Here is a 13,570-nt window from a genome sequence, read left to right on the forward strand (position 1 = left end):
GCAGACCCTAGTTAGGTGAGAATGCTCAGATGCAATAAAATGATAGGATTTTATACCTTCTCTCTCAGAAAAGTGGCATGGATGTGAGATATTGTTTCTCTCTCCTTATCTGGTCTCTGGACATCAATTTAGTAGCCTAGTCTTCCCAGCAGTGATACATTCTTCAGGCTTATTGTGGTCTTCCCTTTGCCTTTAGAGTGCTGGCATAGTGTAGGTTTTTTCCATTTTTTGTGAATAGGGTCCTGACGAGGTATTCATTTACTCTTTGACTTTGGGGCTCTTGAAGGTGATGACTAAGTAAGAAAGAAAAATTGTGAGTGGGGGAGGAATTGTGAGTGGGGGAGGAGGTGGAGTTTAAAATGGGCGACCTTGCTGTTTTAGCCCAGAGGACTAGTGGCCCTTGCTTCTTAGAATCCAGATCTTCAGACATCACTAAAGGAGGAAAGACCTTGTCATTCCTTAAGTGCACTCTGCTTAAACCTGTATCCAAAAACTAGTGCACTCTGTGCTTCTCTTATGTTTCTCAGCACTTGATTTATTTAGTGTTCACTGAGTCTCCAAATAGATTTTAGGGAAGAGTCACTAGAGAGTACAACCGGGCATTGCCCATCTTTCTCCCGAGAGACTATATATGGGAACCTATGGCCCTGGGATCGTGTAGAGTCTGTTTTTAAAATAGGATGGGATTTGTATCAGGGAACCTCTGAAGCTCCCAGGACTAGTACTATTGTATGACCTCTCAATGGTTATATTAGAAATCATATAATTTGTTAGAGAACGTAAGTATTTTATTTTTTAGCTATTGTCCAAACTTAGCAGATAAGTCTTTAAGTTTCATTTTGGCAAAGTATGTTTGAAAAATATATAATTTGGCATTTCTGTATTTTCTAAGATGTATGTAACCTTTCAGAACTGAAATTGATCATATCAACTTTGTCTGCTAGGTGGCAGCACTATACTTAGTTTTCTAAAATATATTGTACATAAGCCATATGATTTATCCAATTCAGAACAACTCTGCTATGCTGTCTCTGCTCCAGAGTTCCCCTCTGAGGTCAGCCAAGGCCTTGTTGTGACTGTGGCACAGCTCCACTTCTCTTTCTGCCATGCCCCCACAAGTGATCATCCCAGCAGCACTCCCCAGTAAACTTCCTGCTCACTAGTCTTTGCCTTAGTCAGCTTCATGGGTAAGCCACCCTGCAAAGTAGGTCTTCTGTGGTTCGGTATCCTCATATTCCTGATGAGGAAACTGAGGTCTTGTGAGGCTAAATGCCAGGTCTTCTCACTCCAGCTTTAAAACACAGTCTAATAATTGGTCAGCTAATATTTCATTGTCTACTGTATGCAGGGTGCTGTGCTAAGTAGTTTACCTCAGAGGAACTGTGCACAGTGAAGTAAATGGAATATGAAAACTGTGACCTGTTTAGGGACACATAATGTGTCCATAGTAAAGCCAAGAATCCAGTTCTAATTTCATGCCTTCTGGTACTGAGTTTTTCACAGTAAGTCATGCTGCCTTCTTACTAGCATGGTTAGAGAGGCATTTATAAGTTTAAAAACACCTCATATTATAATAAATATACCCAGGCCTGCAATGGTAAGCTCAGGAGACAGGTTATCAAGCAGTAGTCAAGTTGAAACTTAACGTGGGAGGATTCTGAATAGTATTTCAGAAATACAGAAAGTAATATATGCTTGTTAAGGTCAATTACATTTAAAAATAAATATTGTTATTCAGGAAGACTTAATGCTTTTTGGGGAAAAAGGTTCACTTTTTTTTTTTTTTTTTGTGAGATCAGCCCTGTGCTAACATCCGCCAATCCTCCTCTTTTTTTTTTGCTGAGGAAGACGGCCCTGGGCTAACATCTGTGCCCATCTTCCTCCACTTTATATGGGACGCCGCCACAGCATGGCTTGCCAAGCAGTGCGTCGGTGCGCGCCCGGGATCCGAACCAGCGAACCCCGGGCCGCCGCAGCGGAGCGCGCGCACTTAACCGCTTGCGCCACCGGGCCGGCCCCTCACTTTTTAAACTTAATGAATATTCTTCACCACTCAGAAAGAATTGAAGTTTCTATGTAGTATAGAAGTTACATATTTATTTTAGAGGCTGCGATTCATTTTGAAAATCTTTGGATGGAGATTGCAGTTACATAATAAAAATTAGTTATTTGGTTATTTTATCTGACAGACTAACTGATGCAGATAATTTTAAAGTCATAGAGATGTAATCCATCTCATGTTTATTATATTGATAATGTGTAATTGGGATATAGTAGTGTCACACTATTAAACAGCCATCACCGAAAACTCCAATTGTTGAAATTATTGTTTGTTAGATTATTTTAAAGATGTTAATAATTTTAGTTTTATAAAAAGAAAAAATTAAGTAGACTTTCAGCAAAATTAGCTGGAGAATTTTCAGCAAATTAATTTTTTTGAAATTAAATTAATTTTCAGCAAAATTGGCTGTATCTACTTTGTAGATACAGAGTATCCTATTGATATTTAAAAATGGAATTACTGCTTCCATAATCTATGGTGAATGTATCAGTGACTGACACAAATTGACCCATAGGGCTTTTTTTTTTTTTAAATCATATTATCAAGCATAACTTCTCTTGAAATTTGTTGTTGTTTGTAGAGCAATAATTTGGGGATATTTGTTATTCTTCAGTGTTAAATTCCTGATACTGATTACTAAGCATACTGACTAGAATGAGCTAAAGATAGTGAAAATCCTGTTTTGACCTATTCATAAATTTTTTTATGAAGACTCTTATATATATTGTTCCTATCATTAAATAAAACACACATAATAAAATATTTATTTTTAGGTTGTATAAAAATATACATTTTAATATAATGTATATAAAATATATATTCTTTTTCCCTCCAAAGAAATGTTTAAGAAACTCATATAAGTTTTTTGAACTGGATTTTAATATAGGCTAAATTATACCTTAGTTCTAGGAGGATTACAGAATGGTTTTGTTTTCTTAAAATCAGAACAAATTCTGAACAAGGAGTCAGAAGCCTAATTCTCATTCCCAAGTGTTTGAATATCAGATGTGACCATGAGACAGGTTAACTTTCCTCAGTCTTTTTTTTTAATATCTATAAAGTGAGGCTAATGATTTCAGGGTCAAATGAAATAGTACATATTAGAGTATCGTGAATATTGTCATGTCCCATACAGATGAAGCTTAGTTTTACTCTGGACTTGACTGTGAAAAGTAGTATGTGGCTGTATCATACAGGTGATGATGCCATCAGCTTACTCATTCCCTTTTTGGCAAGCAGTATTGCACTTCAAAGTTCATGCAGACTCCTCAACATTTTTGGGAAATCCTTTCTAAAATTTAACAACTATTCTTAGGTAAATTCCTTCTAATTCTCACCAAAGGTCTTTATTACATAGCATAAGTTTATTTTTTCTCTTGTTTTTCCCTCAGAAGAATTAGAAGAGTTGCCAGCCATCCGCTGAATAATACTCATGTTTATTGATTCATTCATTCAACATTTTTACAGTGGTTATAGTGTGCTGGGTATTATTCTGATCTGTCAAGTTCATTATGCATAATTTTGTGATGAGATTATATGGGATCTGTAGAATTGTTTTTGTTTTACGTTACATAAAACCACTGTGGCTTAAAGGGGGCAGAATGAGAAGCTAAGTCATTCTGTTTTGAAGATGGAAGTTGGGACTCCCTTATTTGTGGGCCTGAATAACTGTAAAAGGGTGGGGGAAGCCCCTAGCATCATTCTGATGGTTCCTGCCTCCTGTTCCAGTGTATGGTACCTTCTGTGTCTCTTGGAGCCATGGTGGTATAACTTTAGTTAGAATAAGTACAGGAATTTTTGAAGCAGTTGGGATATCCTGCTTCCTAAATGTGATCTCCTCACAGGTAATAGAACTCTGTTGAAAGGAGAAAAGCCAGGGCCGGGATCTCCCTGTTGCTAGTCTCCCACAGTGGAGTATCAGGGAGAAGGTTCTCAAGTCAGAGTGCTTATATTAGTGTACAGCTGTGTGCAGGCACGCAGGCATACTCACACATAGAAGGAAAAAGACATTTCAGTCGTCCAGACAAAATCCATATTTCAGCTGAATCATGAGGACCATTTACCTTAGTTTTCAAACTCATGTTTCTCTGCCGAAGTATTCCTCTAAAAGTTAGCAAAAAAACCTAAACAATTAAAAAAAACCTTTAATTATCTAAAATGAATTTTTGTCAGAGGATTTTTTGTATGAATTACCAGGATATATCCTAAGTTTTTAATTTACTTTTTATCTAAAACATTGAGAAAAATTGTACTTATCTAAAATTTAAATGCTTTTATGTAATTTTAACTTTGTAATAGTGCTGTAATTTCTTGAAACTCAGTAACTGGACCAAAGAGTCCGTTTTTAATAACTGATAGCTAATATGTCCTCTAAGGACTTCTAAAACTTGTTTTAAAATAAACTTCTCCTTTTGAAATTCTTTAAATAAGTTTCTTATTTCTTCTCTTGACACCACTAGATTCACTCACTGTCGTAATTCCTCAATGTCTCTGGTAAGAAGCACCAGTAATAATTTGTAATACTGGAGATGCTTCTGGTGGTGGAGTTACTGCAGGTTCAAATGCTAGCTGCTGCCCAGCTAACACATTCTGAACCTGTGCCTGGTCCAAAAAAAGGTTTCCTGCCCAGGACACAGGGTCATATGATGAAATGAACTCTTGAAATACAATTCCTTCCTCTGAGGAGCACAGTGTATTTCATGAATTTGTGAATCATGCTTATGCGTGTTATCCTTCACTGTCTTTAGCAGTGAATTGCAAAGCATTTCCTATCTGAATAAATTTTCATAGAACTCTATACATTCTAATTTAAAAAATTTTAGTGTTGGAAAACAATATTATGTTCTATTTTTTTTACTTAACATAAATATTACATTATAACTACGAAGGTCTTATTTTGCTTTTTAGCACTTCAGTTTATTCATCTAGGCTAGAGTATTACTATTCACTAATGTGTTTAAAGGATGAACAAGTTAATATCTGTAAAATGCTTTGAAGTAGTTAAAGCAAAAACCCATGTAACCTTATAAAGTATTAGCATCATCTTCATCTTATCATCACCTTCCCCTTAAAGATGATAGTGTAATCATTTATTCAGGACCATCTAGCAAGCCACTGGCAGAGTTAGCACTAGAACTCAGAGTTCCAGGGCTGCCTTTGCTCAGTGACACCAACTTTAGGTCAGGTGGCTAGCTCTTTGGAGAATGGAAATAGAATTCAGTTGACCTTGGCATTTTGGAGAAGTGGTTGGTTAAATGTAAAATTGTTTTTAAAGGGACAATCATGGAGTAATTAAATTAGAGACAGGAAAGAAAATCTCTAGCAGTTTCTTTTTTTTTTTTTTTTTGCTGAGGAGATCAGCCCTGAGCTAACATCCGCCAATCCTCCTCTTTTTGTCGAGGAAGACTGGCCCTGGGCTAACATCCGTGCCCATCCTCCTCCACTTTATATGGGATGCCGCCACAGCATGGCTTAACAAGCAGTGCTTTGGTGCGTGCCCGGGATCCGAACTGGCGAACCCTGGGCCTCCACAGCGGAGTGTGCGCACTTAACCGCTTGCGCCACGGGGCGGCCCCTCTAGCAGTTTCTATCCTCTTTGTTTTGAACAAACTTTACTAGAAGAAATCACTATTGGACACAATAGAGTTGGGATCTAGTGGAAGATTAAGATTAGTTATCAGGCAAACTTTTTAAATTATAAACTTTTGAACCATGGAATATATTTTTGAAAGAAGTAGAACAATCACTTAAGAGTATACAGAGGCTCACAACTTTGTTTTAGGTATAGCTTTTTTGGGGAATAGTTATCACACAAATGGCAGCTTGAGGTAATGCCCCTAGTAAGGATTTTATGGATGTCACTCTCAGAGAGAATCTAATAGACTCTGCTAGTACTGTAAGCTAGAGAAGCCACATTTTTTCATGGTGATTTTGGTGTTCCCTCCGTTGTACGCACGTGTTCCACAGAGCCGTATGGCCTGCAATAAATCAGTGAATGATTAAGGCAGGGTGACAACGATCAAACATAGACCCAACTGGACTCAGATGAGTTCCAGCAGTGGAGCTGGGTCTTTGCAACTTCTTCCTAAATTATGTAAGTTTATTTTAAGATAGTCAACTCTGCTAAGTCCAAGGATGGCCAGGAAAGATTGCTGCCAATTTTGGGTCATCATTGCTCACCAGAAGTGTGAGAAGGCTGCCTTTTTCTGAATCCACCCTGCTTTCCTTGCCAGCATCCCTACTCCTCACCTATGGTATTTTCTGACAATGGTATGGTTTGCTGTTGTTATACTCTCCTAATCTCATGAGGTAGGTAAACAGAAAGCTGAGGGTGATGGTAGCTCAGAGTGCAGACATTCTTAACTTTGTATTTTTATGACTGTGACATCTTAGGAAATATTTTCATGCTGAATGAAACCCTTTTTTTTTTTGCTGAGGAAGATTCACCCTGAGCTAACATCTATGCCAATCTTCGTCTATTTTGTATGTGGGTCGCCACCACAGCATGGCCGCCGGTGGGTGGTATAGGTCCATCCCCAGGAACCGAACCTGGGCTGCCAAAGCAGAGCGTGCTGAACTTAACCGCTAGGCCACAGGGCCGGCCCCTGAAGTCCTTTCTTACTCTTATATGTTTTAATGCTAAATTTTTTTTAATTAATAAAAAAATTTACATTTAAACAATGAGTTCAAAGCTTGGATTTAAGAAAAAATCGCCCATAGATACATATGTGTATGATTTATATTTTTTTATTCTTTTGAACCATTAACTTTAAATACCTAAGTGCAATTTTATACAGAATATAAAAGGAGGGAATGATTACATTACAAAAGGATTATTCAATTTACCAACAAATTTATGGGAATAGTCTTTTAAGTTAAAAGCAAGCTTCCCTGATGCAGTTGAAGTATTTGATTTTAAAATGAAATACTCAAAATAAAAATCAGTAATTTGCAGCATAAAAAATGTAAGCTGGCCTATTGCTTATTAGTGTAGCTCTAAGGAATATTTCAAGAGAAGTGGTCATAAAAACTTATCAAGTAAAACTTTTTTGGATGTTAAGTAAATATACGGTAATTATTTTACATCTGATTTGATAATGAGCCCACTGCAATATCAAAAATCATAATTTTATTAGAGGTTTTTTTTTTTTTTAATTCCAGGTTTTAATTACAACAAGGACAGCTGCTGATAATTTTAGCACCCAGTATGTTTTAGATGGCAGTGGCCACGTAATTTCTCAAAAACCTTCACATCTTGGTCAAGGTAAGAGAGTAGCTTTGTAGCATTCTTTGCCTTTTCTGTCTTAATTGCTTATTTTAAAAAAATTGTTACTCCTTAAATTCAAATATATTGCTGCAGGCTTGGTCCTGGTAGTGGCTAGTTAACTTCCAAGTGAACATTCAGCCTTTACTTTAGCCACCAATCTCGTAAACACTTAGAGTTGTTCTCAAGAGGAACTGTGTGAAAGACTTTGGACAACAGCATGGATTAGTTACTCTTCTGTAAAAACTGTAAGAGCAATTATTTTACTATTGCTGGATCACTAGTGTTTTTATATGTGAAGGATAATATTTGATTGAAATATCTAAAACATTATTGATTTGGTAATCATGGTAATAAATCATACCATCAAGATATTATGATTAAATAAATAATTTAAAATCTATTGATTTATGGAAAACTTCAAACATATGCATAAGTGGATAGTGTACCCATCACTCAGTTTCAACAATTATTATTAACTCATTGCTAATGTTGTTTTGTCCAATACTGTCACCCACTTTCTCTCTTTCTATATTATGTGAAGCAAATATATTAATTAGTGTGGCTGTTCGTCATTTAGTTCTTTAGTGTTTTATACACTTATGTAATTTTATTATATTTTAATTGACATCTTTTATTTTTAAGTTCCTCTGCTAAGTATTTACTTTCAAGGGAAAAAAAAAATCTCCTCAGGCTTGAGTTTCACATATCTCCTTTAATCTTTTTCATACTGCTAAGTTCTGTTAATGGGGTGTTTAAAGTTGAGAGAATATTAAAGGTTTGACCTCTTTAGAGTCATGTTCAAAAGAATTATTAGATCTGAAAAGGGACTTGTGTTTTTTTGCTGCTGTTTGCCCTTCTTCTCCTCCAATTTGTATTGTAAATTTATTTTTAATTTTGTGATCCCTCATTGTAATTTATCAAACTACTTTATTTTTTCTGCGGTTTCTTCCCTCCAGTTTTAATATTAAATTATTGGATTTGTTTTTTCTAAATTATTTCTATTTTTCTTCATTGAAATGTGTTTTCTTGTATCTTAATACTGATACCAAATTCTCTCATTCTTTCTCTTATTTTATAAATCCTCAAATTATTTACTGATTACTTTTGCCTGTTAAGAATTAGTGTTTTTCTCTCCACATAGGGGAAAGAAAATAATAGGAGCTCCTAAGAAAATACACTAACTTTTTTTCTCATTTATTCAGTTAATAAAAATGAGCTCAAGTCTAATAGCTGTTTAATTTGATATATAATAATATTGTGCATATATTAATTAAAAATAATAGATTGTGATTTTTTTTTATGTATTGAAGGTTAGGACAAAGAGAAGGCATTTTTAAATGGTCCCTCTCCAGAAATGCTCTGACCCCAGTTCTTAGGAGTTCAAATTAGGAAACCGTTAGGAGATACTTGAGTGGCTGTCCTGTAGAGTACTTTGAAGTAATCTGGTCACCTTATAAAACTTAGATGTATTTATTTTTATCTAATTAGTAGCCAGTCTAATGTGGATGGCCAGTGGCTCTGTATCACTCATACATCTCATGCTTTTCCATATTCATCTCCATGGGAACTATGAAATAACAGTCCTTAAATATGGAATACTTCTGATATTTGCTCATTTGCTGATTAAGTTTTCTTGCTGATTAAGTCTTCTACTTTTAGTAAATGAGACAAGGTATGCATATTAAGAAATTTCTACAGACAGTAAATGAAATTTATTTTTTTTAGCATATTCCTTTTACCTTAAGAAAAAAAACAGTGTACTTGGAAGGTCAGTAGTTGTGAAACCAGTAATTTCTTGGATAACTCACTTTTTTCTCCTAATTACAGTTGATTGGCTAGGACAACAACAAAAAGTCAAGTTCTTGGCTTTTTTTCCCAAGCTCTTAGTTTCAAAATGCTCTAAGTGGGCGTATTATAGAAATCCATGAACACTTTCAAAAAGGCTTTTACATTTATATTGCCTTAGCGCTGATAGTTTTTGAGTGGTTGAATCACAGACTCACATTTCACCACCAGCTGTCATTCAGCTTCCATTTAAATATTTTCTGTGTAAGATAAAACTGCAGTTCAGCCATCCTAATTAATACCTGTGCATTTAGGGTTCTTGTAGATTAATTTCTACTGTGGTGTGAACATCCTTGCTTAGCAGTTATTTCTTTATCATCTGATAGAATGACACCTGTATATAGCCTAACTGTAGGTGCAGAGACAACTTACAACAAAATCTTTTTTAGGCGTTGGAAAATTTGTTACCCCTTTAAAAAAACATATTTTAAAATGTTTAAATATAGTTTACTAGAGATTCCCATTCTCATTTTTCCTGGTGTAGGTATTTGCTTTATGATTAATTTAGCCATTTAAAATGATTTATGTGTTTAACAGTATGTCATTTTAAATTACCCTTACCTTCTGTTCATTTCTGTTTTAAGACATTTAAAAAATTAATAAGAAACATAAAAATAAGTCTCCAGCCTTTAAATTCTTTTACCAAGAACCCTGACCAAATTATTTGTTTTAGTCATATCTTTTTTCTGTCATCACTTCTATTCCCTTCACCCTAGATAATCAGTTTTAAGCTTTCTAAATTGATTTACCCTTCTGGACAAATTCTTTTAACGCTTCCTAGTACTTCCACCTTAGGAATTTCTCAGATATCAAAAGTAGTATATTTAAAGTACTCTGATCAGGATATTTCCTTTCCCTACCCTGTTGTTAGAGTGGAGCATCAGGTTCTTTGTAAATCCCTGCTGTGTGTGATTGTGCATGTATTGAAAGATTTTTTTCATCTTGAGAATGACACTTTTTCATTAAATGGTTTCAGAAAACTTTGATATATTCAAGCAACCATACTTCTTTACATTAGGAATATAAATAGCTGCCTTTATAAATGGCTTAGCATAGGGCCATGTAAAAATATAGCAGGGAGCATATTACAGGACTGCAGTTTAATTCTGGTGTTTGTAGAATGTGCTAAAGTTAGAGAGCTGAGCAGTTCTCTTGTAAAATATGGTAGTATACTGGGGCCTCCTCCCTATTGGCCAATGTTACTTGGTACTTTTTTTTTAAGGATGCACATTTCATTTGGAATCAGCCGAGTTTTCCATCATTAAATTTTATTCAAACATGTATAATTCTTGGCTTATTGGTAATTCTCAATTTGCTCTGAGAATATTTTTAGCTGCTGAAGCAATAATTTATCAATATATGAATTAGGTATAGTGTGGTCTTTCACATATAACATATATTTAAAAATCAACATGTATTTTTTCCTTTCATAACCACATTTATATTTTGCCCTACCAGTTTCTGCCTGCGTTCCTTCCCACCATCTGTCCACAGCTACAGTATGTGTCATTATATTCATCACAGGCTAGTAGAGAACACAGATAAGTAAAAAGAACTCACTAGTGAAAAACACAGATGAGTAAATAAGTAATGACGGTAAAAAGAAGCCACCAGCTGCCAAGGGGAAGGTTAGTGAGTTTTTCAGAAAAAGAACATTTGAGTTTGAAGGTAGGTAAGAAGGAGTGAGAGTATACTTCAGCAAGAGAAGAATGATGGATGTAGAAGATTTCAAGAGACCATTGCTCTCCAATGTAGCAGTGAGGGGAGAAAACACATAATTTTTAAAATTTGCATTTTTTAAAAACCCATTGAAGAACTATGTCACAAAGAAGTTTAAATAAATTTAGTCCAAGAGAAAGATGACTCCTTACTAGACAAGAAGAGACTGGTGGCCACTTGCTTCTGTGGGAGCATTAACTGAGTCTGGAGGCATAGGCAGGCAAAGGAGCAAGCCTGCTATAGACAAGAGATCTTTTATGGCCCTAGGAGAGACCAGCTGGACTTTTAATAGCCACATGTGAGCTGACGTGACAGTTGGAAGATGGGATCCTCAAACACAGAGCTGGTTCACCCCAGATGTCAAATCTCATCAGGACTTTTGCTGAGTAAGCAATGATGAAGAAAGTTGGGACTGAGCTAGAGAGAGAAAGAAAGATCTTGAAGTCTTGAGATCACAAAGCCTTACTAGAGAAAGAGACATGATTCCAACCTCAAGACATTTGAAACTATAAGTTAACTGAAACTAAATAAAGGGGCAACTCAGCTCCAACCCAGATAAACTCCTAATTATATTCAAGAGATTCCCTCTCCACTTTAACTGCTTGACAGATGAAGTGTCTTCTCTGGGGGAAAATATTATCTGCTTCAGTATCTATTATTCTTTTATACACAATGTCTGGCAAAAATAAGAATGTTGAGAGATGTTAAGAAAGGAAAATGGGACCTATAATCAAGAGAAAAGATAGCTGATATAAGCAAACTTGCGGATGACCCAGACATTTGAATTAGCAGATAAGAACTTTTAAAACAATTGTTATGTTAAAGAATTTAGAGGAAAAGATGGTCAAAATCAGTAAGAAGGTGGAGAATTTCAGCAGAGAATTGGAACTCTAAAAGAGAACCAAATGAAAATTGTAGAATTAAAAAAGTACTATGTCTGGATGGATTTAACAGCATACTGGTCATAGCAGAAGAAGAGATTTGTGAACTTGAAGTCAAGTCAATAGAAATCATGTAAACTGAAGCACAGAGGATGAGATAGAATGAAAAAAGAGAACAGGGCATCAGAAGTCTGTGGGACAACATTAGATGGTCTGACATGTGTGATTGGAACCCAAGGAGGAGAGGAAAGAGAGAATGGGGTAGAAGAAAAGTCTGAAAAGAAAACATGAGAATTTTGCAAAATTGCTGAAAGACTTCAAGCCACAGATCCAAGGAACTCAAATGAACCCCAAGTAGAATAAATACAAACAGAACCACAGCTAGGCACATCCTAATCAAATTGCTGAAAACCAGAGAAAATCTTAAGGCAGCTAAGGAAAAAATACATTGCATTCAGAGGAACAACAATAAAAATGACAACTGACTTCTCATCAGAAACATGGCAGCCCAAAGAAAATAGAATGACATCTTTTAAGTGTTTAAAAAAATCATCAAGGGGCCAGCCTGGTGGCCTAATGGTTAAGTTCGAGCACTGTGCTTCGGTGGCCCGGGGTTCATGGGTTCGGATCCCAGGCGTGGACCTACACACTGCTCATCAAGCCATGCTGTGGCAGCATCCCACATACAAAATAGGGGAAGATTGGTACAGATGTTGGCTCAGCAGCCATCTTCCTCAAGCAGAAAGAGGAGGATTGGCAACAGATGTTAGCTCAGGGCCAATCTTCCTTACCGAAAAAAAAAAAATTTTCAGCCTAGAATTCTGTATCCTATAAAAATGTTCTTAAAAAAATAAGGACAAAATAAAGGCAGTTTCATTCAAATAAGAGCTGAGAGAATTCATCACAAGCAGACATGCACTACAAGAAACACTAAAGGAAGGCTTTTAAGCTGCAGGGAAATGATTCCAGATGATAACCTGAATCTGCAGGATGGAAGGAAAAGCACTGGAAAAGTTAAATATGTGGAAAAAATTAAAAGACTGATTTTATTTATTTATTTATTTATTTTTTTTGCTGAGGAAGATTAGCTCTGAGCTAACATCTGTGCCAGTCTTCCTCTATTTTGTATGTGGGATGCTGCCACAGCATGGCTTGATGAGTGGTGTGTAGGTCCGCGCTTGGGATCCAAACCCATGAACCCTGGGCTGCTGAAGTGGAGCATGTGAACTTAACCACTATGCCACCAGGCCAGGTCCCAGACTAAATTTTTTAAAACTTATTTTACAAAAACATACAGAACAATATATTGTGGAGTTTATAACGTGGAAATAAAATGCATGGCAAAATATTACAAAAAACCAGAGAGTAAATGGAATTACATTATTGTAAGGTTGTTACACTGTGAAGTATAATTCATTTCATGGTAATCAAGGTAGACTGTGATACTTTAAGAATGTATATTATAATCTAGTGTACCACAAAAACAATACAAAGAAATATAGCTAAACAGTTAATAAAGTAGATAAAAATGGAATACTAAGAATGACATAGCAAAGTTCAGTGAGAATGTTTGTAGGTAGTAGATGCAGGAAATTAGGTTAGAAAATGATAGCTTGGATGTTAGGTTATGAAGGGCCTGTTATGTTACGCTAAGGAGTTTGTACCTTTTCTTGGAACCAGCAGTGAGCCATTGAAACTTTTTGGGTAGAAGATGAATATCATTTTATTTACAGAAGTAACCTGTAGGACATTATAACTCCTACCATAAATTATATCTTGTTATAAGAGATGTTACCT

General features: G+C 35.7%; 1 protein-coding gene across 10 annotated transcripts in view; it reads left to right on the forward strand.

The window, feature by feature from the left end:
* The window catches only part of PMS1 (PMS1 homolog 1, mismatch repair system component), an 82,311-nt gene that overhangs the window by 10,017 nt on the left and 58,724 nt on the right, over positions 1 to 13,570 (forward strand). For all 10 annotated transcript variants that reach the window (XM_058549411.1, XM_058549413.1, XM_058549415.1 and 7 more), the window contains one exon: positions 7,223 to 7,325. In XM_058549411.1, the coding sequence (XP_058405394.1) occupies positions 7,223 to 7,325 (103 nt within the window). The remainder of the gene's footprint in view (positions 1 to 7,222; positions 7,326 to 13,570) is intronic.

Source organism: Diceros bicornis, chromosome 10 (genome assembly GCF_020826845.1).
Source record: "Diceros bicornis minor isolate mBicDic1 chromosome 10, mDicBic1.mat.cur, whole genome shotgun sequence".
Taxonomy (NCBI): Eukaryota; Metazoa; Chordata; class Mammalia; order Perissodactyla; family Rhinocerotidae; genus Diceros; species Diceros bicornis.